The sequence below is a fragment of the Molothrus aeneus genome, chromosome 15 (genome assembly GCF_037042795.1).
Source record: "Molothrus aeneus isolate 106 chromosome 15, BPBGC_Maene_1.0, whole genome shotgun sequence".
NCBI classification, from domain to species: domain Eukaryota; kingdom Metazoa; phylum Chordata; class Aves; order Passeriformes; family Icteridae; genus Molothrus; species Molothrus aeneus.
This window is the reverse complement of record NC_089660.1, coordinates 11,163,402-11,189,859: the sequence shown is the minus strand read 5'-3', so window position 1 is coordinate 11,189,859 and position 26,458 is coordinate 11,163,402. Positions and strand designations below refer to the sequence as shown.

General features: G+C 41.2%; 1 protein-coding gene across 3 annotated transcripts; it reads right to left on the bottom strand.

Annotated features, from left to right (window-relative positions):
- Positions 1 to 6,231: 6,231 nt before the first annotated feature.
- On the bottom strand, positions 6,232 to 26,157 carry RAD50 (RAD50 double strand break repair protein). 3 transcript variants are annotated; one of them, XM_066560270.1, is made up of 27 exons: positions 26,143 to 26,157; positions 24,821 to 24,997; positions 24,338 to 24,421; positions 23,952 to 24,103; positions 23,595 to 23,696; positions 22,956 to 23,141; positions 22,606 to 22,810; positions 22,060 to 22,188; positions 21,679 to 21,844; positions 20,826 to 21,019; positions 20,088 to 20,294; positions 19,058 to 19,240; positions 18,687 to 18,844; positions 17,843 to 18,018; positions 17,506 to 17,743; positions 16,838 to 17,027; positions 15,861 to 15,987; positions 15,445 to 15,638; positions 15,021 to 15,131; positions 14,401 to 14,493; positions 14,188 to 14,301; positions 13,274 to 13,401; positions 12,257 to 12,481; positions 9,081 to 9,166; positions 8,503 to 8,645; positions 7,033 to 7,166; positions 6,232 to 6,720 (listed from the first exon to the last, which is right to left on the bottom strand). In XM_066560270.1, the coding sequence occupies exons 2-27, from the start codon at positions 24,947 to 24,949 to the stop codon at positions 6,534 to 6,536; spliced, it is 4,041 nt and encodes a 1,346-aa protein (XP_066416367.1). In that variant the 5' UTR covers positions 24,950 to 24,997; positions 26,143 to 26,157; the 3' UTR covers positions 6,232 to 6,533. The 3 variants fall into 3 exon arrangements, with proteins under 3 accessions (XP_066416367.1, XP_066416368.1, XP_066416369.1); XM_066560271.1 differs by lacking the exon at positions 26,143 to 26,157 and having other exon boundaries at positions 24,821 to 25,009; XM_066560272.1 differs by lacking the exons at positions 23,595 to 23,696; positions 26,143 to 26,157.
- Between the last annotated feature and the right edge of the window lie 301 nt (positions 26,158 to 26,458).

The following is a 26,458-nucleotide window of genomic DNA, read 5'->3' as shown; positions in this document are numbered from 1 at the left end:
GTGGGTATTTGGTTTCAAGCAGGACTTACTCAGCTCTGTAGCACAAATCCCGTTGTGGGAGGATGGCTCTGGTAGAGCCCAGCTTGGCCTCCCACAGCATCCCATGGTGTCCCATGCTGTTCCATGCCATGCCATGCCATGCCACATTGTCCCTCTCATGGCATCCAAGGGGACATCAGAAAACCAGCAGTAGTTCAGGGATTCAAACCACCACATTCCCGAGCAAGAGAACAGACAAAAACCCAGAGTTGTTTCCCACCATGGCTGGTCTTGCCAGCAGAAATTTTGTGGGGGAAAAAAAGTTGACTTGACAAAATGGCTCATTTCTTCTCCAAATTCTTAAATTACTTTTGCTGCTTCCTCCTGCAGGCACAGGTGAAGCAGCACTTGTGGCTCTGCTGTCACCAGCTCCCCATGGCCCCGCAGTGCTGCTGCCCCAGCTGGGGCAAGCCCTGTCCAGGGAGCCCAGCTTCAGCTGGTACCTGCTTAGAGGCTTACAAATAGTGCAAGCTCTTAAATGAAGTTAGAAATTATAGAAATATTTAAGTTCAAACCTTTTTTTTTTCCCCACAAATTTTCAGTGAAGCCAAGGTGTCACAGGGCCTGAGGGGGCCTGAGGAAGCCTGAACTCCATATTTCAAACAATCCCCTTCCCACTGCACTGGACTCCTTCTCCATGGGATGACCACGGACCTAAGGGTGCAGTGGCAGGACTGGACTGCAGCACTCACCATTTGCTCCTGTGTTAGCCTGACAAACTTTGTTTTCCTGAAAAAAAAGATGGTGACAGTTCCCAGTCATTGAATTTCCTGTGAATTTGAGAGGCTGGGTCAGAGCCAGGGGGGAGCCTGGAGTGCTCCCATGGCTGCAGGTGGAGGGGCTGGTGTACATCCAGGGCTGCACAGTGCACAGTGTGCTCTGTCCACCTGTCCAAGGCCCCTGTCCCTGGCTCCCCTGAGCCAGGCTGCTGGAGCAGGATGCACCATGACCCCAGGAAAGATCCTGTGCTCCCAGCACTGTGCCCTGGTGCAGTGTCCCAGCGGGGTCACAGGGCTATGGGGGCATGAGGAGAGTGCTCCCATGGGTTTGGATCACCCCACTCTGCAAACCATGCATTGGAGAGTACAGGCCACCTCCCCCAAAGGCAGATAGAATCATTCCCCAAACTATTGATAATGCAACATGAACCTGCTGATGGGAAAAGCTGACATGTGCCAGTTTGGGTTGTGGGGGCAGAAAATGATACCTGGAAAGGGAAGCCCAGTTCTGAGAAACAGCATTGAGGGGGGGTTCATGTGAGAGAGGATCAGAGCTGCTTGGAGCATGGGAGCTGCAGGGAACTGAAACTGCTCCTTCCAAGAGTCTTGGTCCTTCCCAAAGAGACTGGGGTGCTGGGACACCACCACCATGAGCCCCGTGCTGCTGATCAGAGTGGACACAGAACCCCAGGTATGTGAGCCTAGCCTGAACTGGGACTACTTGTCATAGAAGAAATGGTTTTGCTTTTGCTGTTTTTTGCCATGCATGTCCAGCTGCAGCTACAGGCAGAGTACAGAGGGGTCCCAGAGGTCTGTGCCCACCCTGCCTTGCCCCTCCATGCTCTTCATGCTTGATTTAAGCCACCCCAAATAGGTCCCAAGCAAATCAGAGAAATGATCCAAGTGGTTATTTTAGGTACATCACGGTCCTCATGCCCCCATTTGGAGGAGAGCCCAGGGGGTGATGGTGAACATTGGACCAGCACTGGTGGGGCCTTTCCACAGCTGCATTTCTGATGATGACACCAGAAAACAGAGAAATCATCTGAATAGACCCTCAGTGCAACCAAACCCAGAAATTTTGCTTTGTTCTATACCCAAAGCCAAAGCTTTTTTCTTTGTTTTATTTTTTTTTCCAGTAGCAAAGCCAAGGATGGATGCCACAATCACCACACACAAGAAGAGTAGAGGGGTTGGCTGGAGTCATGGCCATGACCAGCTGGGATGGCATTGGTGGATATGGATGGAATTGGTGGAAATCAGTGGAAAGAAATGGGTATGACCAATGGCTGTCAGATTTACTGGGGCCACAGCTCCTGTGGCAGCGCTCCCTTCTCTACCCTGGCTCTGCAGGAAATGGGGGAATGCCAGTCCATCATTTTAGCTGGGCTCAATTTGTGCCTCCCCAGTCCAACAGGCGGTAATTTCACCTTGGTACTGGGCCATCCCCGGGGCTGTTGGCCAGCAGGAGGGGTGGAAATGATCCCCCCCAGCTGCCTTGGCCATCCCTGGCTCAGCATGGGAAGAGGACCCAGCACAGCTGGCAAGGAAGGCCCCTGCTTCTCCCAGGTGCCTTCCCTTTCCTTTCCCTGCAGTCTCCTCATGCTCAGCTCCCTCTCCCTGGCAGTTTGAGCAAGGGGAGGCACCTGAGTCACCTTCCCACCTTCCCTTTAGCAGCCAAATTCATCCTTGTGGTAGGTGGAGGATTTGTGGAGGGACAGGATGGGATCATGGCATTAAGAAACAATGTCAGAACTCAGGAGGTCCAGAGAATACTTTCATTGAGGTGATATAAATAACTTCAGTTTGTCCTTGGTGGCCTGATTTTGGGTGACCCTACAAACCATTTTCTCATTTCCAACACTGTTCCAGCCTTGCCTTCTATGAAATTCTCATGGAGAAGCCGCCACACATCTTCCGGGCCATTGTCTCCTGTGTGCTGCTCCTTACTGAGCAGAGCAATTCAATAAAACATTTTATAAGCTGAAAAAACCCAAATGTGGGTCACAGCATAATGTATAGCATCAGCACATGTAGTATCTCTTGAATCAGTGGTTGGGTTTATTGGCTTTACAAAGTTCTCCCTTGTGCAGGGTTGGCAGTGCTGGAACCTTCCTGCTTCCTTCAGCCGCTGCAGCTGGAGGGAAGGCTGCACTACAGCTCCAGAAATTCACTTTTCCTGCACAGATCAAATTACACAAGTAGGATGGAGCCAGATGAAGGAGAATTTGCAAACTGCATGGTATTCCCCAACGGTGCCATCTTGCAGTAGGCAGAGAGTAAACGCTGGCTCCTGGTAGATTGCCCAGGGGGGCAGCAAACCCTGTCATACTGAAATAGATGAGATGATACTTGATGTGACATTTAATGCAAAGTTGCAGGGAGACAGCAAATGATTAAGCTTTTGAAAGCATCATCTATATTTATTGCTTTGGTTTGTGGTGTTTGTTTGTAGATAAGCTCATCTGCTTGTGTTTTTTAATGTAATTTCTAGGGCACGTAAAACTCTTTGCCTAAAATGTGGCACGTAGGAGAAAGCTGCACCCAGGAGTAGTGAGTTAAGTCAGCTTTTTACTTCAGGCAGGTCATAAAGCAGTTTTTGTTAAAAAAATAATTTAAAAACTTATCTTTGAAGTTTGCAAACCCAAAGTACTTCAGGGCAGGCTGTAAACAGGCAGCAGAGATGTATTGCAGAAGTAATACTGAAGGAAGCATCAGAAAATTCAAGTATTGGTTTCCTATTCCTAATGTAGTAATGTAATTCCTAATGTATTCCTAATGTTCCTAATGTGTTCCTAATTCCACTTCTAAACAGAATGTTTAGACAGGAGTGTCTTGGAGACCTCTGGGTTTTTCTTCCTAGTGAAAGCAGTTCTTGCTGACTAAGTGCAGAAAAAGCAAAAATAATCACGGTACTGAAGAAATGGATGCTGTGGCACAGAGGTGGAAGGACAGTTTCCCACCTGAGCAGTGCATGCCAACACCCTCCATGTCCTGCAGATCCCTGGCTTCAAAAGCATTTGCCAGGGCTGAGGCTGCAGCCAGACTAAATTACCTGGAATGGATTTGCACCCAACCAACCCTTCCAGGCCAACAAGCACGATGGGTGTGTGGTGCTCCCAGACAAGTGGCTTTGCCATTACCATCCAGACAAGTGTCTGAATCTCAGCTCAATCCCCTGCTGCAATTCCACTGACTTGATATTTTTGTTGGTTTGCAGCTGTAATTTGTGGCTCTTAACCACAATGTATCTGAGTGTGTGCATGGATTGTTGTCTGGAGGCTGGGTGCTGTGGTCTCCCTGCTGGAAAACCACCCCCACTCCCACCAAAATGGGAACTGGACAGAAACTTTCTTCACCTCTTTGCCACCTGCCCAGTGAGTTACAGCAATAATTCTGCGCCTTGTTTGCCATAAAATGTCTCTGCTTGGTCCTGCACTTTGTGTATTATCATGCAGGGGCAAGAATCCCTCTGCTGGGATGTCCTGCTCTTGTGCCACCCTCCCCTCCCAACAGCAGAATATCATGGAAGTGCTTGAAGTTTCTCTTACACTTGATTCACATAAACACATTTTTTATTTTCCAGTCCACATGAAAACCATAGGGCTGGCACAGTCTCTTTTCCATGCTGTTGGCTGTCAAGGATTATTCAAATTATTCAGTGAATTTTTTTGAAATAATTTTAATTGATTTGATATAGGAGAAGTTGTTTTCCCAATACATTTCCTGTGTTTTCCCTATCTTTTGGAAAAAATGTTTGATGTCAAAGTGAGGATAAACTTGGGAAAGGCCAATTAGGCAAAAATGCACCCAAAGTGCTTCAGGAAAGAACTGTGAGCCATGGCTTTAAGCTGGAAAAAATAGCAGGACAGAATTTACCAAGTCTGGGGAGTCACTTCTGGTGACGGTGCAGAGCTGGGGTGTACATGTCATGCTAAAATAAACAGGTTGTACAGTAAAATTTGAAAAGACAAAGCACATTTTTTTTCTGTTGACCGTATCTTTCAGAAAATTTCCCTTCCGGAAGTAGTACTAGAGTCAGTGAAGCTTCTTATTTAAAACCTGCAAAGATAATGCAGGTTAATGGCATTTTCCTATCCCTGCCCTCCCCCCTCCCTCCCTAGTTGTGTGTTCGTTGCTTTTTTGGGGAATTGGTGAAATCGTAATTGCTAGGAAGCCCCATTCATTTTCTTATCTTTGAGTGGTTTCCCGATGACTGGGGTCACCCTGACACTGGTTTCAGAAAATTCAGGTAGAAAAAAATCCTTAGCTGAAGGTCTTGGTTTCTGCCACTACTCTTTGAGGCACTTACTGCCATTCACCCTGGCCAAGGCTGAGCCTGAGAGCCTTTGCCATGGAGAAGAACCAGAGCTGGGGGGTATTGGGCTCTGTGCCTTTCTGTGCAGATATCCACACTCCTCAGGAGGTGTGTGATCTGTGAGGGGCTCAGCTGCACCATCCTCAGGGGCAAAAGCCCTGGTCCATCATGCTCAGCCAGCCTCAGGCCCTGCCTACACCAGCCAGGTCTGCTTGCACCCCTCCCCTGTCAACTTCTCCTTATCCCTGCAAAATAAAGGGATTCCTGCACCCTGGAAGAGAAGGAAGACCGCATGCAATGTTCCTAGGCTCATTTAAGCATCTGTCAAAGAGAATGTCCTGATGTTACAGAAATTAAATTTAATGGCTGTTTAAAGATTTTTCCTCTGAAATTGTGCTTTGGTCATACACTGATTGCTGAGGAGGGTCAGCCCATTGCTGCTGTTTGAAAGGATTTAAAGAACTGCATGTCCAGCCTCTGCCTGTGGACTCCTACCAAGAATTCAAGGTAGCCCCTGACTTGCTTACAAAGAAATAGGGATCCAGAAATTCCTTCCCTCGGGGCTTGCATGGCTTTGGAAGCAGCAAGGCACAGTTTGTGCAGCCTCAGGACTCTGATGATCAGGCTCTTTGCATTTTGCAGCAGGCCACCCCCATGGCTTTCCACTGTCACTCCCCTTGAGAAGCAGGTTCCCTGGGGCTGCCAAGCTGCAGGGCTGTTGGCACCCCAAGGAAAAGAGCTTCAGGAAGAGCTCAGAGCAGGGCAGGTGAAGCTCAGCATCCACACTAAATCTCTGAGACACTTATGCTCCATTTTCCCCTTTGCAGACACTGCCATGAAGAATCAGAACATAACTCCCTGAGCAGAATTCACCCATTCATCTGGTTAGAGATGGGCCTTTGCTTTATTCTGAAGCAAGGGTAAATTCTGTCTTTGAACAGCCAGAGTTAGGTTACCTTGTAGAGAAAGTAGTAAAAGTTCTCTTTGAAGCTTGTCAATTTTGGGTAGATTAGGAGATAGCAATGAACACACCTTGAACAAAGTGACACCCATCACTGCTGACCTTGCCAGAGATAGAGAGCAAGCTGTATTCCCCTAGCAGAGCCACAGCTATTCCAGAGAATCTGCAACTTGTGCAACTTGTCCCACACAACATGCAAAATAACATCACAACTTTATTTTCACTTTTAAAGCATAAAATACATCAAAATTTAACTGTGTGGCATTCATTTAAATTCTTTCAAATTATGGTGATTCTTAGCCCAGGCACAGAAAGATGTAGAAATGTATGTTGAGAAGTCTCTCAGTTTTAGACTCTGGCTAAAATTGTAACAAAGTTTCAGTAGAATACGATAGGAAGGAACTACATTTTCAGACACCGATGCTGAGCTCTATCAAGGCAGGCAGTGTACAATGTGTCAGGTCAGGCTGCCTGTAGTATGTAATCACTTGGCATTCTAATGAACATAGGAACCTAAGGAACTGACACTGCATTTCATGATCTCAGAGCACTGGTCAATGTTCTTCTTTATCCTGTAGAATGTCTCCACATACTCAGAACGGCCCAGAAGTTCCACAAAATCTTCATCGTGAGTAATCACCAGCAGCTGAAAGTTGCGTTGGTGTAAGCGGCTCTTTATTATCCTACAAAGAGAAATTACCCAGTGTGCATTTCCCTACAGCCCATGCCAGCATCAGAGAACTTGCCAATACACAGCACTAAAATATTTCAATATCGATAATGAATGATATGAACCACCGAGTAATTTAATGCTGATTACCCACTCTTTTTAACATAAAAAATCCCCAGAAATTATATAAGAAATACCTTTTTCTTTTTCAGATAGAGATGGAATCTAAAACTACTCACAACAAAGACATTCCAGCTTAAAATATAATGCCAAATGGGTATTGAAAAATCCCCATTGTAAAGCACCACTAGAAAAGCTCACTTACTCTACCAGGGCATGTGCCAGGGACTCAATGTTTTCTCGGTCAAGGTTGGTTGTAGGCTCGTCCAGGGCCAGAATGCCACAGTTGATACAGAATGTTTCTGCTAGGGCAAGGCGAATGATGAGAGAAGCAAGCACCTGAGGGAAAGGAAAAACCACAGAAATCTCAGGCTTCAAACTGTTTGAAGAGGATCTACACAAAACAACTTGTTTTTAATCCATTACAAACCGTGACTGAAGTTTACAGAACAATGTGCTGACACTTGACAAAATGACAGTAACTAACTTCTTACTGAAAAACTACATTGAAACTTCTAGTTTGAATTCAAAGATTGACTCTACAAAGAAGCACTCAAAATTCAGAAGACAGTGGAAGTAAGGATTCTGATCTGAGGTAAAGCTGCTATGACACTGCCAATTGCATTACCCCAACACTCTGCTCGAGCCCACTCCACTGCAGCAGGTGGAAATTTGTCTGCATATTACTCAGCTGCTGAACTCTTGACTTACTATAATGGAAGACAGTAGGATTTGCCACCTGCTATGTTAACTTTGCATCAAATGATGCGTAATCATCTTTACAAGATCTCCTGAACCACTAAAAACTACAGAACACTCAATGGAAACTGCGCTGCCAAAAATATTTTCCAATTATCATGCGTGCTGGCATCACATTTCATCATCAAAGAATTCTCAGAACTTCAGCTAAGACACTTGTTCAAGTTTCACTCTCACTTACATAGGACTGTAACGCAACATCCTAAGGCACTCCAGGAGGGGACACATTTAATAGAACAGACAGGTGGAAAGAACCCTTAGCATGTGTGGTGTGGTTAACTTGATGAACTCTGACCACAGGTACTGTCGCAGCTGGTGTGTCACCAGGCAGCTTGGCCAGTGTGTGTTACTGAAAAGGAATGGACAGCCCACAGAGCTGCAAGCTGAGAGCACAGGAGAAGATGCAATGCCTGGAAGTATGGCTAGGTGTGATATTGGTGACATGAACTGAAAGGCTGCAGTCAGCAGCAGGTGAAAGCATGAAAGCAGCATAATTTGGAGGAAGAGAGATCCTATCAACTTAGAAGTAGATGCAGGTGCAAAAAGACCCACAGCACACAAAGAAAAAAAAAGAGGAAGCAAGTTGATAGACCTGAAGCTGAGGTAACCTCAGTGGTAACCAGAAAGAGACAAAATGGGAGGACTTGAACCTGAGGACAGAGGAAGTCAAACCCTTCACTCCTGCAGGGCATCAGCCCAGTGCCCATCTGAAACAATGGATTTTGGCAGCCCAAAGCAGGGGTCAGATGCTGAGTCACATATGGTATGTGAGACACCCAGAGAGAGTGAAGGGAAGTTGTACACAATAATAAATTAGATCTGGAGCTGCCTGTGGTTTGGTCACTTGACTCCTGTGCGTTGATGTGAGTCAGGTTTCAGCATCCCCGTGGTTGTGTACTGAAGACAGAGCCATTACCTTTTGCCCAGCACTGCACCTTCCTCTCATATCCAGGGCTGTATCTCCCTTCACCATCACCACCCTGTAATTGTAATTTCTTCTTTTGTCAGTGGCTGAGACATTCTCATCTGCATCAGAGCGGATTTCTATATATTCAATATCTGAAAATGGGAAGGAGACAGCTCATACATTATCAAAAATCTTGAAAAATATCATAGGATTAGTGGGAGATGAGAGGTAAAATATGTAGTAACAATAAAAATTCCATTCAGAACTCCCACTGACAGTGGAGTTCTAGGAACTAGAACTCCATCTAGGAAATTAACTTTTCCAAAGTGGAAGGAATGAACTCATGCACTGTCCTGTGACAAAGAAACCTAACCTTTGGAAAACAAAGAGAAGTGAAAATTAACTCTATCGATCTTGCACGTTACTACATAATGTACAATAATAAGATTATAGTGGTGAAGAACAGATACAGACTTTAGAATGGAACCAGCTATTTCTCATCTTGCCAACAAACACTCTTCCTTATGCAGTGCCCAATATCAAATGGATACATTTGAGTAAAACTTAAAAAAAATATTATTACATACCTTGTCCTCTGTAAATGCTTCGCCACAGGTCCCGAATTATTTTGTTAATTTCTTCCATTTTCATGCTATGAAATGTCATTATTGCTCTAAAAAACAGCAAAAAATGTAAACTATTAGAGATGCAACCATGGACTGCTATGGACTGCTAGGGACTTTAAGGGAGGTGGCAGCTCCCTTTCCATTCCCTTAATACTTTTACTAAAAATACAGAAAATACCAGTTTATTTTGGACAGAGAAGTAACTAAAGAGTAACAACATGCCATTGTGTAAATAACTCTATGCTCACAAACAGCTCAGTTCTAAGAAGTAGGAAAGTAATGACAACAAATATATTTGCAGTCACTCAATGGAGAATGACTTTACCTGACTTTTTAAGAGATTTATGATTTATGTGTGAGGTTTATTTTCAGCCTGACACCAAGAAGATGAATTTGATGTTAAGCTTTCCAGAACAGGAGTGTTATTCTGGCACAGTCTACCAACAGGGCAAACAACAGCAGGAAAGGAGAACCTGAAGTCACCTCAGAGCAGAAAATTCCTACTGAAAATATAATTCGCAATTACCCAAACAGGCACTATGACAAGAAATACTTTTCAGCAGCAAGAGTAACACAGGATATCATTAATAACTTTTAATTTAATCTCTATGGTTAACACAGTAGCATGACTTTATTAACAGATGAAATCTTATAAAACACTCAGAAAAGGACAGGACACTGCATTTCTAACTTGTCTTTTTACAGAAAAGCTAGTCTGTAATGAAAGAAATGCTCACTTGCTTTATGGCAACATCTTCTTTCCAAAAATATGGTGGAAATAAAATATCCTTCTGAAATGGACTTTTACCCATGCTTTTTCTACCTTTGCTCTTCCACCTGTTCTGGGGAATACTGAGGTATCAACTCTGATAGGTTTTGTTAAGTAAAAATGAAGCATTTTCAACTATTTGCTTAGGCCCAAGAATGCATTCCTCATCAATATTTATCATAAATCTCTAAATAGAGTCAATAAATATCATCTGATAGCATGGAACACCCCAAATGCTGGTTTTCCCAGCCCCAGATACAGCTCTGGCCATTAGAGTTAGCATTTTGCCTTGCTGATTTTTCAGACGATTACCGCTAAGTGATGCTTATCTATTTTTCTTGAAATTACAAGACTGTTTTCCTGTTTAGCCTTAAATAGAAACAATAGATGATTTGATACCATACAAAAAAATTCTAAAAAGGAAATTCTTGGAGTGCATTTCCATTACAACTGAAAGGGAAGACTTATAACGCTCTGCATAACTTAGATCTTCACAAAGATTTTGGATTAGCTTACATTTTAATATCATGTTTACTTTATTTAATGTTATTATCAAACCAGCTTAGAACAGTGTTCCTCTAGAATGTCCTTTCAACTTGGAAAGTTCTCATTTATTTTGTTTCTCTTCTTGACCATTATGCTGTATCCTCAACCACGTAATTACTCTTTTGTGCTCCTTTTCCAGCACTAGCAAACCCTTTTAAAGAGAAGGCCAAAATTCCATACTTTATTCAAGACACGGGTGTATTGAGAATTCCTACAGTGGCCAAAATGTTTATCTTTCTTTCTCTTCTTTCATTCCTAATATTTATCCTCCTGCCACTGAGCATCAGTTTTCTGTTTCCTGGAATGTATCCACTGATTCCAAAATCCTCTCCCACTGTCCATCAAGTTGTTCACTCCTATTCCATCATTATAACCAAACAAACAGGGTTTTTAGGGAGCTACATGTTTTATTTTGTATATGGTTACCAATTTTGAGATGCTCTTTTTGCCCAGTCAGTCTAAGACTAGCAAACAAGCTTCCAGAGGAAACAGAAACAAGAACAAACTTGCTGCACTTTCCATCAAATGACAGATATGTTTCTTATGACCTTACTTTCTTTAATATAAGCACAAAACCACCCACACTGGAAAAGGGCAAAAAAACCCTCTACATTGTAATATTCTTTAAAACACAATTATTTACCTGAGAAAATGCCAGAGGAAACAAGAAATTTACCTGGCATATCTTACTCATGGTTAAGATATGAGCAGAAGATGCTAAAATCTGTTGCTATAGAAATGAAAGTAGAAGGGCTCAGGTTAAAAATGAAGGATTTAAACATCAATCTCACCTTGCCTTATCTCTCTCCTACTGCAGTACTGCAAATATAAGTCCTAACATGTACAATCAAAACTCCAAATAAATCTTTCAGAGAATTGGGAATACAAATATCAGACTCATCTATGACTGTATTAAATTCCAATTATTACCATCAAAGCATTTAATATATGTATATTATAGACATTAACTTACAAATTTCCTATATCATATCAATCCTGTGCAGTTTCCAGTATAGTTTCATTAATTTACTTAGGAAGTTATACCTTATGTTTTCTTAATATTTAAATGTCAGAATATATGAAGAGAAATTATGTATCTCAGGGAATCATCAATTTCCTTTAAGTCACCCCGGAAGCCTGAAATTGAAAGCTGCTTTGATGTGGAAACCCAGGGCACTGGGAATGTTTCTCTCTCTGCTCTGGGGTGCCCTGACCCCCAGGGCAGCACTGACTCTGACCCTCATTCATGGAGAAAGTTTCCCAGACTTCAAGATAGATTAGAATCCACAAAAGTGTGAAATAGATTATAGAGAGCAGTGTAGGTGCATCACTTGGTGAGAAATTGAGGTTTTGGGATTTTTAGTATGTTGTGGATGGAAGCAAGATGGAGGGCACAGGGTGTCATCCTGGGTTTGTTCTTCATGCTTCTTCTTCCTTCTTCTCCATGGGTTTGGGTGGCATTTTGAAATTGGGCAGAAAAGTTCACATTGCAGGTTCTGTGGGATCAGTTATTGGGTTAAAAGGGAAAATAATCCAGGTGTCAGCTCTTAACTGGATAGTTTAATCTTAAAAGACCTTGTAACCAGAGATTGTTGGCCATTTTGTGCCTTCTAATGAAAAGCTGCCAAACTCACAGTAGTGAGACTGTTTTACTGATAAGAAATAATAAACACCTGAGTCTGAACATGAGCTACCATCTCAAGTGCCTTCAATGCAGACCCAGAGAAACCCACAACTGGGACCCCCACATTTTTGCATCAAGGTGATCAATACCAATAAAGATGAAAACAATTAAGAATCACCCTCATTTGACAACACTTACTTATCAAGAGCCTTGTAATAAAGGTCCAGATCTTTGTTGACCAGCTCTGTTGTTCTCATGACAATCATCATGTCCCTGTATTTCTCCTCTGCATCTCTGAACTGTGGCTCTCGGAGCTCCTTCCTGAAGCGAACAATCTCCTCCTCAAAGCCGCGCTGCCGGCCAAGGGCCACGTGATGGTTCCTCTTCAGAGATTCTATTTTCTCCTCCAAATGCTTCCTCTCACTGGCAAACCAGAATTGATACGCTTGTCTTTTGTACTTAGCATTTCAATTTTTTAATCAGGTTTCTAATTTTGAGTTCATGTTGGACAACAGCTCATTGGGTCATATCTATAAAGTCTGTAACAGTTAAAATTATAGTACTAACCCCACTGAAATGAAGATATTATTGAAATAAAAATAGCTTTAAATTTGTTGAGAATATATTCTAATCACTATTCTGAGGGGGAGAAGCAAGTTGTCAAGTTCAAATGCTAAAGTGCCACATGTATAAACAAAAAAAATTAATTTTATAGATGGGTACTGAGCAAAATAAGATGAATTACTGGGTAAGCTCTAGCATGCTAAATAAATATTCCACATGCAAGAATCAGCAAAGGGGTAATTACTTTTCAAAAGTGTTTATTATCTAAGCAATTATTACTAAACTACTGAAATAAACACAAAATTTGCTGCTGGGAATTAAGTGAGCAGACTGAAAATAAAAACTAAATACTCTCATCCAGAAGCATAAATTATTTAAATGTGGATTTCTCAGTAAGCATCATTAAAAGGACTGGATTGGAACAGGTATGAGCAGATATCTCTTTTTCTAGCCAGAAGCACTGCATAATTTCACAGAATCATTCACACTGTTGCCACAGGGACATGAACCAAACACAGGTGTGAAGGAGAAAGTGGCCTGCATGAATGGGGTGAGAAGAGGATCAGACACCCTAAAACGCAGTGACTACAACATCCAGATGTTCCATGAATTCTTGGGCAAAGCACACCATTCTGATTTGAAGGTGCTTACTTTTTCATCTGGGGGACTTTCATTTCTCCCATCTCCTTCATAAGTTTTTTTATATCGTCTTCAACTTCTTTTAGCTCTTCATTCCTCTTCCTCAAAGTGAGATTATCCTCCAGCCACCTTTCCTGTATCTAGCTCCAAAGAAACAAGAAATTGTATCGTGTTTCAGTATGTTGGTTATCAATTACAATGTATCAGTTCTGCACAGCTCTGAAACATGCTGCAAGCATAAAATAATTGAAAACAACAAAAATTATCACAGGGAGAACTTACCTTGTCCCAGAAACAGAGTAAAATGGAAATCAGCAGTATTATTTCATCTTCCAAACTGGAATAACACTTAGCAGTGTTTACTGTCACAAGTGAACACAAGACTGATTGTTTTTAAGAATATTAATCCATGTTTCAACCATGGATTTCTGGAGTAGTAGTTTTCACCAAGGATGGATTTAACCAAGTCCCCTATTGGAGTTCTACAACAGTAGACAGTAACTGAAAGGGCAGAATGGGGAAGGACATATTTCCTATAAGGAATGTGAACAGTATTTGAAACATACACACAAGAATTCAAAGTACGTGATAAATCTGGAATAGCAGGCAACTCTTGGTACCTGCAGTTTGTACTTTACTTATAAAGGCATGTATCCTCCACATAAAGATACTCCTGAAAATGCTGACTACTATCCCACCAGACTTAACTCTTAGAAATACCATCAGATGATAGTTAGAGATAAATGGTTTTTAAATTTCCACATACAAATCTCAAGGCTATTTTCAGCCTAATGCATGTATAGCAACTATCCTGACTAACAATTGATTAAATAAACCAAAAGGAAGCTAATTTCACACCACTACAGACAAACCAGAACTAGGAATTATTTCAACTATGCCAAGTATACTTTAAACAATATATCCACCTTTTGAGTGTCAATATCTTGTCGGGTCATTTCCATCTCTTTACTTATCTTTTCCTTCTGTTTCTCACAGGCAGCCAAACGAGAATTTACTTCTTCAAGTTCAGACTCCTTTTGCTAAAGAAATATGAAGAAAATGGCATATGATTGAAAAACATAAGTAATTTTGATGCTAACTTTTTACTGATTTAAAAAAAGATTTAGATTTTAGATTACCTTTTTATAGTCTTCTTTTCCTTGTTGAATATAGTTTTCAATTTCTTTCACGTACTTGTTTATATCTTTAACTTTCTCATTTATGCTATTCATCTGCAGAGAAAAGATATCAAATGAAATATGGACTTCTGTCCAAGAACAGATATGCTCTGTATCAAAGATACTGGATAACACTACTACAATTCCTTATGGTAACTCCCTTTAGTTTTCTAATAAAATCTTCAGCTTCTACAATCCCAGTACTTCTGTGAGCATGAAAATGTTTCCCAAAACAAATGAGGGCCAGTTAACCTGGGAAGAACCAGTGTGTCTCTTGGCAAGGATGGGTGATGGTCATCCTTGCTGTTCCTCTTGGGTCTACTTAGGAAGGGTTTTCGAATGCCATCAGCCAATAAATACTGCAAAATGTCCCAAGAAGTCTTTTTTCAAGACTGCCAAAAGTGAATTACAATTGAGTTCATGCCCTGACTGACATGTTCCTCTTCTTCCCTAAAAGCTCTACCAATCTAAAGCACCTCCTGGTGTTGATGTTTCCTAAAAGCAAACTCTGTACCACAGCTTCCATCCACTGAAAAACAATATCTAATCCTATCTCACAGCTATGCCAAGAGCAAACAAACCTTCTCTTGTGTTTCTTTATTACTTGCAGTCCTTTTATTCACTAGTTCCTCCTTCTCCTGCTGCAATCTGTCTAACTTTGCTTCCAAAGGAAGTACCTGTTCTTCTGCTTCCTGAAAAGTAATTGGAAAAAGTAGTTTTTATTTTTGCATTCTGGTGAAGATCAATAATTTTTCAAGCAGTAAAAAAAGTAATATGGTTACTTATTTCTTTTTTGTGTGTATTAAAAAAAAGGAAATATGAAAATATGTATTTAAAAAATTCTGTAAATTCCCAAATATACACAACAGCAACACAGTACAAACATTTAAAAATCCATCCATCCCATTGTCTAGGACTAGAGACAATATTAAGTATGATGAAATTATTATTTTTTATTTCAAGGCCAGCAAAGCTAAGGGTTAGACAGCTGAGAGTATTTCTCACCTTGATCTCTCTGCACAAGGACTGAACCTCAGTGGTTAACTCCACAGTCTGCTCCTCCAGCTGCCGCCGCCGCTGCATGCTGCTGACAATCTGCAGCTTCTCTGCCTTGAGCTCATTCACTGCACTCTTCAGCTGCTGAATCTGGCTTTGCTGGTCCTGCTTGTGTTTTTGATTTAACTCAATTTTACTGGTAACTGCAGATGAAAACAGAGTCAACCTGTTATCAAAACCATTGTTGTAATCCTTATGAAAATTCTTCTCTAAATGAAGCTGGTATGATTCCAAAAACCAGTAACAACAAACTAGGAGAATAGAGTTATTTAAGAACATAAAATAAGTAAACTAAAATTTTAAGGGCAAGAATTTTGGAACATTACTTTTAGTAAAAAGTTAAATAACAGGTTTGTAGGACCTACCTGTATCCCACAGTTGTTTTTTCTCTTGTTTTTCTCTGCTTACTTGAAGCACAGTCCTACTTAAATTGACACCTAGCAGCTTAGCCTCTTGCTGAGCAATTTTTCGTTCAACATCCCTGATATCAGTCTGAAAGTATGAGGAAAAGTACCATCACTACTGAATTAGTCTTTAACAATGTATTTTTTCACCTTTGGCACATAAGAACAAGCTCAGGGCTTGAGGCACTCAAGAGCTTCCAATTTCCTTCCCTTGCAGAGCAATGTCACATCATTAGCAGTAGGGTTATGTCAGCTGCTAGGAACTGGAATTCCTAATTGTGGATGGAATCAGCCAATAAGGATGCACAGGCCTTTAACATCCCCAGCCCAGTTCAGGACAGTTCCATGTGCAATCTGTCCCTGCAACACTGGAATTGTTGGAGCCTCAGGAGCTGCTGACATCTCCACCTTGTGAAATACTCTCAGTCCTTTGCCTGGCCCCAGGTTTCCTAAGTGCTCCTCTGAAGGTTCTCAGTCAAGCAAAGATTTCATGCTGGTAATAGAGCCATGAAGATTGCTAAAAATGGTCTCCTATGCCAGGATAATAAAAAGTGCAGGATTTATCTTTCCCTTTACCATATACTCAGATGGCACAGAACCAGGAAACACGTGTGAGATGCTGGGAATACAGAGACCTATAATGACTATGAGGACTAAAAACTCTTAGGTGTACTCATGGTTGTGCTCAGTTCTGGATTACATCTCTTTTTTTAAGTTCACATAGCACAGAATTGAATCAGAACTCAAGGGACACTGTGGTGCTCAAAAAAACCTTTTGTAAATCAAAGTTTTATTAGTACAAGATCATCTAGGTTATACTGTCGTTGGAAGTATTTCAAAATAAGGTCCTCAAAGTTACGTCACATTAGTGAACAACTCCATATTTAAATGCAAAGGAGTATCATTTTATGTATTAAAATAAAGTTACCAAAGCTTACCTGATACCTTTCCATCAGAGTTATATCCTGTAAACGTGCTTTGGCACCTTCTTCCTCAGACAAAGCTGTCTGGAGAAGTGATTCCTGTTCTTCTATCTCACCCTTCAGGCCTGTTAAATCTCTGTTTGCATTCTGGATCTTGTTCCTCAGGTCTGGAATTTCCTTATCTTGGAGTTCAACTACAGTTCGCCTAAAATAAAACATAAATCCCTAAAATTTCCTTGGTCAGAAACAACAGCACAAATTGAACACATTCAAGATCACAAAAATCTGTGATATGATTTAGTAGTGGAAGACTAAATTTAGCTAAAATAGTACCCCCTTAACCTTGCCCACATTTAAGGTTATATTACATGCCCAGCCAAGGTAATACATCCCTCATTTTAGGTGGGATTACACAAACAAGCAAACAAAATCTCTTCTGGTTTTTAACTTCATTACAGCAAGTGCTCAGAAGCACTGAACAAGAGTGCCCTCTTGTGAAGGACAGCTCTACCCTCATCCATCCTCAAATTCTCTCAAAGTATTTCACCCAACAATGACATTTTGAAATTCATTAACCAGCTCTAGAATAAAGCCTCCTTGATGTCTGCATAGTTTTTAATAATCAAACCCCACACATTGAAGAGAAAACAGCCTGTAACAATCTGCTTCCCCAAGCACTTTACCGCAGGGGTTTAAGACTCATCATTTCATCCCGTTTTTTCTCTTTTCTTTTAAGCTCAGACTCTGTGGACTTCAGTTTGTCTGGGGCCAGGCGCAGTTTAGACTGCAGATCACTGATGACATCCTGCAGCTCAGCCTCTGTCTGAAAAACTCTTTGGCAAACTGGACAACAAGACTGGTTCTCCTCTGTCAGTTGGGTAATGAACTGTGAATAAACTGCAGTGGCTCCAGCAAGCACAGCTGGGTGAAAAACAAACAGAACACTTAGGTTGGATCAACAGTGAATAATCAGCTAAATTAGTGCTTCAGAGAAAAAAGTCAAACTATACACAAATTTACCTCGCTGTTTGGAACTTTTTTCAATTTCATCTTGAAGTTTGTTCAGGTCACTATCAAAATCTTGACTTCCACAAACATCAAAAAGTTTTGCTTCATGACTGGACAACTGGGCTTCTTTTTTCTTTAGCTCATTACTGGCGTAAGTTTTATCATACTCTACTGATGCCAGTCGCTTGCTGAAATATCAAGGCAGAAACACTTTTATTACCTAAACACAAAGATTTAGACTGTTTAAGCAAAACCAAAAACCCTGGAAAGGTAATCTGAAATTGGACTTCTAGAACTATTCACCAGTTCTTCTTTATTCATTTTTCATGCAATCTATAGCATGACCTTTTTATTCATCTAAGTACAGCATAAGTGTTTCATTTTAAATCCCTTTTGTTTCCTAGATGACTACTGATGAGAAACTTCCTACTCTTTCTAACTAATTGTTTTATCTAATCAAATGAAACCAAGAACAGGTAATCACACATGAATTTGTGATAGTCACTAACCACTCTGTGACTTATCAGAAAATTAGAAGACCAGCAATTTCCAGCCCCAGGCACATTCATTCAGCTAGAATTAGTACAAACAACGAAGGATGTTCCAGATCACTATTTTGCTATCTGCTTTTAGTGCTGTCTTTGACACACTACAAATATTGTGATTTTATTAACTAGCACAGACTGTATCAGCTCTGTATCACAGGAACTCTGCAGTTTTCTCTGATTTTGTAGATACCTAAATAAACACTAATGAATTAAAGTAAAAAGTATTTTGAACATATGAAACTTTCCAACATTTAAATTCATTATTACTAAAAACTTGTGAAGAAATAATCTATTAAATTAATACCTACTTCAGATTAGCAAGAGTATCCCTTGTCTGATTAATCTTTTTATTTTTACCATGAAGCCAGTCTTCAAGTTGTTTTTTATTGGGAAAGTATCCCAGCAGTGATGTTAGTTCCTCAGAATGTCTCGACTTTACTTTTCTGATCTGATCTTCCTTCTCTGCCTGAGGAAATGAAGCATTTAAAATGAAATTTTTCTATAATTTTTCAGGTTTATAGCCATCAATGCATTTATTAAGCTAATAGCTTCTATCAAGTCAGACAGAAGCTCTACATTTGATTGTTGATAAATACACAAATACGCTGAAAAATACACAAATGTTGGAGGAACTGTATCAATTTCATGTCCTCTCATGAGATATTGATAAAAACATTACTTTGTCTTTCTTCAGCATCTCCAATTGGGTAATGGTTGTGGTGTGTAGATTCAGCTGCTCCATCTCTTGATCCAACCTCCTAAGAGCTTTGTCCAGATTTATTTTCTCATTTTGTAGAGTCTGTACTTCCTGTTCCAGTGTTTCTATATTGCTGTTCCTCTCAGCCTTCTCCAGCTCATGTTCCTATACAAAAAATAAAAGCCCAGAAGACACAATAATTACAAAAATCAATAAAGTTCTAGCTAAAGGAAACAGAAGAAACCTCTTCAGCTGCCTGGCAGCAGCATCAGTAGCTGTTACAGGAATGACACAAGATTTGTAAAGAATAAATGCAAAAGGACAAAGGCTGTCACTGGTGTGGGGCAAGAAAAGCCACAGGAAGATACTGGATGCAGTCCTGGAATGCAGCACTGCTCCAACTTGCTCATGCTTTTACCAGAAGCTCACTCATACTTAGTTTGATTTGTCTGTATTTTAGTATCTACTGTATATTAAATTTGGAATTACCCTAGTGAGGAGGTTAGAAAAAACACTGTCAAGCAGAATTCATATACTGCTAACAAACATAAAATATTTGGCTCCAAAGGCATAACCAGCTGTTCAGCTGGAACATAAAATGCTTGTAATCTTACTTCATCAGATAAAATACTTATAAACAACTAGTCCATCTCACAGGCAAGTTATCTCCAAAAATGTAGGTAGAATGGAACTTTCAATTCAAAGTTTCTGGCCCAATAATTTGAGAGTAACCCATCTCTTAATTGCCAGCTGTGCTATTACCCAGTTTACACCTCACCAAGCAGAAGCAGCCATTCTATGTGTGGACTGTACAAAAGGCAGTGAACAGACCCTGCCCCAAAGGGTGCACTATCTGAACAAAGCATAAAGGGTATTAAAAGGGCAGAAACACATCTGAAAGAGTAAGCATCAAGGGGGGGAGGGTTATGGGTTTTGGTATATTTTTTTAATGATAAAGCCACAAGCTTTTACTTCAAGCTTCTATAATTTCTTCAATTACACACTAACTTACCATCTTGCCAATCTCCTCATCCAACTCACTAATCCTGTCAGAAAACCCCTCCAACTGCTGCAATTCACATTTGACATTCTTCAGCTCTGCTTGTTTCTTATTTTGAATGTCTGATTTCAGGTCAATGGTTCTTTCTAATCCAGTTTTCTTGTCTCTTATTTCATCTATCTGTTTTTGTTTCATTGTTTCTTTCTGTGTAAATTCTCTCTGAAAGAAGATCAGCAATAATATATTCATTATTTTTTCACAGGAAAATATTTTAAAATACTTGTTCACACTAGTGTGCCAATATTCACCACAGTAAAACATTGAAATACTGAGAAAATTACAACTTGGCCAAAATTATCTGCTGAAATGTTTCTGATAACAAAATGCAGATGCATCATACCAGTAGCATTCTGTGACAGCAACTCCATTTTGAACATGACTTCAACAAAAAGTTGGTTATTTTTAAACCAGGTGCCCACTGTAATTCTTCCTCAGGTTTTTGAGCTTATCAGTGATGCAGCTGCATGAGGACTGCTAGAAGAACCTCTCTGATGAACTGCCTGTTCAATAGCCTTGGTGACCACTCCTGATTCCAAAATTTCCATGGAAAGATGCAGATGGCACATTACCAAGAATTCTAAAAAAGCCAGCTTCAGCTCCCCTGCACCAACACTTTCTGCCAGCACCATAAAGACCAAGGGGCACCAATGGCCCATACAAATGACACTACTTAAACAACAAAATTCTCACCAGCATACGATTTGCAGCTTCTGTGTCTCTGTCCTGCCTGTCCTTCACCAGCCTGTGAAAACTGGCAATGTGCCTGTCAGTGAAAGGGGCTCTCTCAAAGCCATCCAACTCCAGCTGGGCTGCCAGAGACTGAATTAAGGAATCCCTGGTCACAATGTACTCCTGGTGACGATCTGCCTGCAGTTGAAGACGACCTCCACAAAAAGAAAAAGTGACATAAATGTTCAAAAACTGAGGCAGAAGACATGCTCAAGATTCAAAGCCAGTTGAAAGCCTTTGTAACCTTGAAGTATTTTTCAACAACACAAAAAGAATAAAAAGCTATAGATAGAGATTGATATTTCAGGTAACTAAATTTTTATGAATTAAATAAATCAATAATTCAAAAGTAAGCCCCTAAAATCAATATATAATTCTGATAAAAAACAAAGCCGAAATATATTTTATGAAAGCATGTATTCTGTGACTCAATAATACAGCTTTGATGAAATTCCCATAATAAATCAAAAAAGGATACACAATTGAAAGAACCTTAAATTCAAGCCCTCTGACTTGTCCCCAGTCCCCACATGAGACATGAACAATGCCAGGCATTTAGCTTTCATGCTTTTTCTCTGTTATATGACAAAATGTGCCACATATTGTAATTATAGCTCAGAAAAAATGCCCGTTAGAAACTCCATGAGAAAAACACCTAAACTTGTCCACCAGCAGGACTCTCCCACCCCACTGTGCAGGTGAACCTGAACTAACACACATTTTAGGAGTTCAGATCACTTCAATTATCATTAGTTCCATTTCAGATTTATTTACATTATAAAACACACAGGAAAATAAATGAAGTCTGAATTACCTCGTTCAATAAGCAGCTCTGATTTCTCACTGTTAAATCTCTGGCACTCCTTAGTGGCTCTGTCTAAATCACGCTTAGAGTCCAACAATCTCTTCTCCTTCTCCTTCACTATTCTCTGGTGGTTCTCGTATCTATCCCTTAGTTGTTCATCTGTTCCTTGAAAAACCTGTACACCACATACAAATTCATAAGTCAATTATTGATGTTTTAAAAATGTATAGTTTTTACCACAATAGAATTAAAGGAATGAGAGTTTAACACCTCACATGCAGATTTTCTGTAAGACATACAGGGGGAAAACCATCAGCAAGCAAAATAGGAAAACTGTTTTTCTTAGACTGATAAAGTAAAATAATCTAAGTTTTTTGTCATAAAAGCAACCTTTTCCATCTTCTGTTGCAAATCTTGATTATCTTTTTCCATCTGCCGCTTCCTGCTCTCCAGGGCCTTCACATCATTGTCCAACCTCATTACTTTTGTGAGATTCTGCTCAACCATTGCCAGAGAGCTCTGCAAAACAATGTAGTAAGTAAAATATCTCATCAGCTCATGAACCTCATAATCAATTATTTTAAGTGCAAAACCTCCAGTTTCCTTAAATATGTTTTTAAAATACGGAACATCAAGTTTTGGTTTGGCTTTTGTTTTAATTATAGCTTAAAATGGTTTTAGATACCAGCTAAATTTGAGAGAGATTTTAAATTGACAAAAACCCAGTGCTGCTATAAGAATTCGTTCTTAACCCTTCAATGACTGTTTACAGATTAGAGCAGCATCTGCCAGGTGAGTTGAGGTATGCTTGAGTCTGCTGCAGGGCAGCAGAGGATTAGATTTAAAAGTGCAAGATTTTAACCAAGAAATTCATCCACCTTTCACTTCTTTTATTGCTTCATATTAAAGTATTAACATAATCCTCATGGAAATTACCTTTAGAGGCTCAAGCTGGTTCTCAATTGATATTACATTCTCCTTAGAAGCAGCCAGTTGAGCTTCTCTGTTGCTGAGATGATCCTGGATTTCCTGTGCTTTCTCTTTATTCTGTTTCAGATATTTCAGTTCTGTCTGACACTCCTTTACTTTCAAGCTTTGTTTCAGCCGTACCTGACGCAGAGCTTCGAGTGCTTTGATATACCTTTAAAAAAAGCAAAATTTCAGCTGCTTGGGCAATACAGCAATACTGATGTATGAAACCGTGTCTTAGACATTTTTATTAACATTTATGTTATGAGAAGACTTTTTTTACTTAGTTTTTATTTAATTACAATAAAGGGAAAAACCTTGTTGCTGAGAAGATCTCATCAAATTTTTGTTTCAGGGCCTTCCCTTCACTTAAGGGCCAGTTGGATTCTTCTTGGTGGCAGAAAATGACATTGTTAAGCACAGCTTTGGAAACACCAAGGGCATTGATCATCTCCCGATCTATTTCAGCACACTTGGAACTCAGACTGACCTTCTCACCATGCCTGTGGAGACAAAGAAAATCCCCAAAGAAGTTACTGGCAAGTTCTTCAAAAAGTGAACTGCATTTTAACAGTATAACCTCATTTTAACATACCCATTCAAAAAAATTAACAAGTAATAATTTTTAAGCACAAAATTGCCATGCTCAACAAAGGCATTTAACACTGCCAATTTTTGAAGTCTGTTTCACATATTAGAACTCTGAGGAACCACCAGAGGGGGCAGGACAACTCTTGAATTAAAGGAATATACTTAAACAGTGGAGATGGGAGTTAAACACGGGCCAGAAACGATGTGAAACTGAAAATGGTACTAAAGGAAGTAAAGCCTACATACTCCACACAAAGATACTTTCAAACTGTGCCCTACAATCACAGAATCATGGAATGATTTGGGTTGGAAATGTCCATGCCACCCACCTCATTCCCTCTGCCAGGAGCAGGGATGCTACTCACAGAACCAGGTTGCTCCAAGCCCCATCCACCCTGGCCTTGAACACTTGCAGAAATGGGGCAGCCACAGCTTCTGTGGGGAACCTCTGCCAGTGCCTCACCACCCTTATTACCAATAAAGTTTACAAATAAATACAAGTCAACAGATATAAGTATTTCTTAACACCACAGCTATCAGATGTGGGATTTTTCAATCACTTAACAGATAAAGTAATGAAACTACACAGCTTTATAACCTAAAAGCGCTAGTAGCTATGTCAAAGACTACATTATGTAATTTTCTCTTATCCGATGCATAAAAATATACCAAATCCAAACCTATCTTCATGCCAAAGTAAGAAGAAACACTTGACAACTTACTTTGTTCTAGTAATGACAGATTCCAGTGTTTTAAACTCAGGTTCCTTGCTTTTCTGGGTACAGACCATGGAGCGCTGCACAGCCATGACCTCCCCGTTGACATCTCGGAACTGTAAGCGAATCTGAGCTCGGACGTCGGTTTCATTGGCAATCTTTGGCAGAATCAAAAATAAAAACAGATTGAGGGGAATTCTTCTCAAGGGCCAAAGGAATGTGTGCCTCTCCAGCTGTGGGGCATGTTCTAATCACCCCCAGCTCTCTGCTTTTCTTGATTTCAGCTCAAGGCTGGCTACGACTTGAGCATCCCTGCTTTATTTGCCACCTGCATGCAGTGGAGTATTTTACTGAGGAGTAAACACACATTGCATCTAGTCACTATGACTTACCTTTGGATCATGAACAAATGTTTTTCCTTTGGTGCCAGGAGGAAAATCACCAGTGGATATATATTTAAGACATTCAATGATAGTCTAAGAAAACAAAAGTAAGTATATAGTTATAAAGACAAATTTAGAGTAATTAAGATAGACTACAGGCAAATCCACAGTAACAGCCCAAACACAAATGAGTTAGATATGTAAAGAGAGAGAAATAACATTTTAATTTTTGACTACCATGAAAATATGATACTTTGCAAAAGCAGTTTTGACCAGGATCTGAATCAATTTCCTATGAAAAAATATCAACCAGTGTTCTGCAAATTCCAAGCATGAAAGCAGATTCTAATAACACTAAACAATACAATATTTATAGCAAACAGCATGACTTTTACAATAACATTAAATATCTTTCTGTAGAAATTATTATTCACATGTTATGGCCTTCCAGAGCTATTTACAGCTCAAATCCAAACATAAAATGAGGCTTACCGTTTTTCCTGCACCATTTGGTCCCACCAAAATAGTTAATGGATTAAAGAAAGTGATAATTTGTTTGTCTTTATCTTCTATCCCGAAACTCCTCACTCCGAGGATACTCATTTTTTCAATCCTCGACATTTCTGCTGAACTTCTGTTCCAAAGTCAAAGGTGAAAATAGTGTAAATCCTGTAAAACAGAGCTTTGTGAAAAATCTAGTAGGCAGAAATCACGATAGATTACTGAAAGATGACTAAACACCTATACAAGGAAGTAAAGCCTACATACTCCATGCATTGATACTTTCAAACTGTACCCTACAATCATGGAATCATGGAATGATTGGATCATGGATCATATATGACAAATATATTTAAAAATACAGCTAAAGTTCTTCAGTTACTGTTCAAGGTACAAAATATACAAAGGCAAAACCTTACTTCTTTCAAACTAAGAAATTAATCAACTCCAAGCTAAGTGCCATACTATGTATCATGAAATCAAACACAATGGCCCGAATAACCCTTTATTCCACTTCACAAACACTATGCACGTGCCTTCAGAATGCCCCAAACACAAGAAAAGCCCCAATATTTTTTCCCCTTTGAAAACCCACTGTTGTACTGCAACACCCAAGCTTTGCCAATGCCTGTTCCTCACAGGCACATGCAGCACCATATCCAGCACCATATCCATCGCCTTATCCCAGTTCCCACTGTTGTACTGCAACACTCAACACTGTGTAAGCTTTGCCAATGCCTGTTTCTCACAGGCACATGCAGCACCATATCCATCACCTTGTCCCAGTTCCCACTCTTGTACTGCAACACCCAACACCGTGCAAGCTGTGCCAGTGTCTGTTTCTCACAGGCATATCCAGCACCATATCCAGCACCTTGTCCCCATTCGTGCTGTATAGAGAAGGCTGGAGCCTCCCCAGGCCATGGGGCGGGCACAGACATTGAGCTGTACTCGGGTGGGAGATGCCCCGGGCACGGGAAGGCTCTGGGGGAGGGAGGCACCTCGGCCTCCAAGGCCGGTCCCCCGCCCGTGTGGCGTGTGTGTGGCTGCGGGGGTACTCCGGGGGTGTTCACCATGGCCCGGGCTCGGCCCTCCCGCGGCTCCTCCGGGGGTGCCCGGCGGGGCTCGGCCCGGGCCAGGGCATTTCCTGCCGAGGCAGAGGTGGCAGCGGGGTTTTCCCGCCCGGAGCTCCGCGCCGCGCCGGGGGCGGACATTTTCCAGGGAGCCATCCCTTCCCCACCCGCAGCTGAGCCGAGCCCGCCGCGGTACCGCGCCCCCGGCCCGGCCGCCCCGCTCCCCCATCCCGCCGTCACCTCCGCCCGCCGCCGCCGCCGGCCCGCGCCCCGGCAGCCCCCGCGCCCGCCCCGCCCCGGCCCCGCCATGGCGGCCCGCCCGCCGCTCGCACCGCCCCCCGCCGCCTGGGCCCGCTCTGCCCCCTGAGGGCGCTTGCCCGGCTGTGGTGGCATGTGAGGGCTCGCAATGGAGCGATGGAATTTTGAGGCGGTATCGTGGTTTGAACCTAGCTGGAAACCACAGAATCACAGAATAAGCTGAGTTGGAGGGACCCACAAGGGTCACCGAGTCCAGCTGCTGGCCCTGCGCAGCACCGTTCCTAAGAGTCACAGCTTC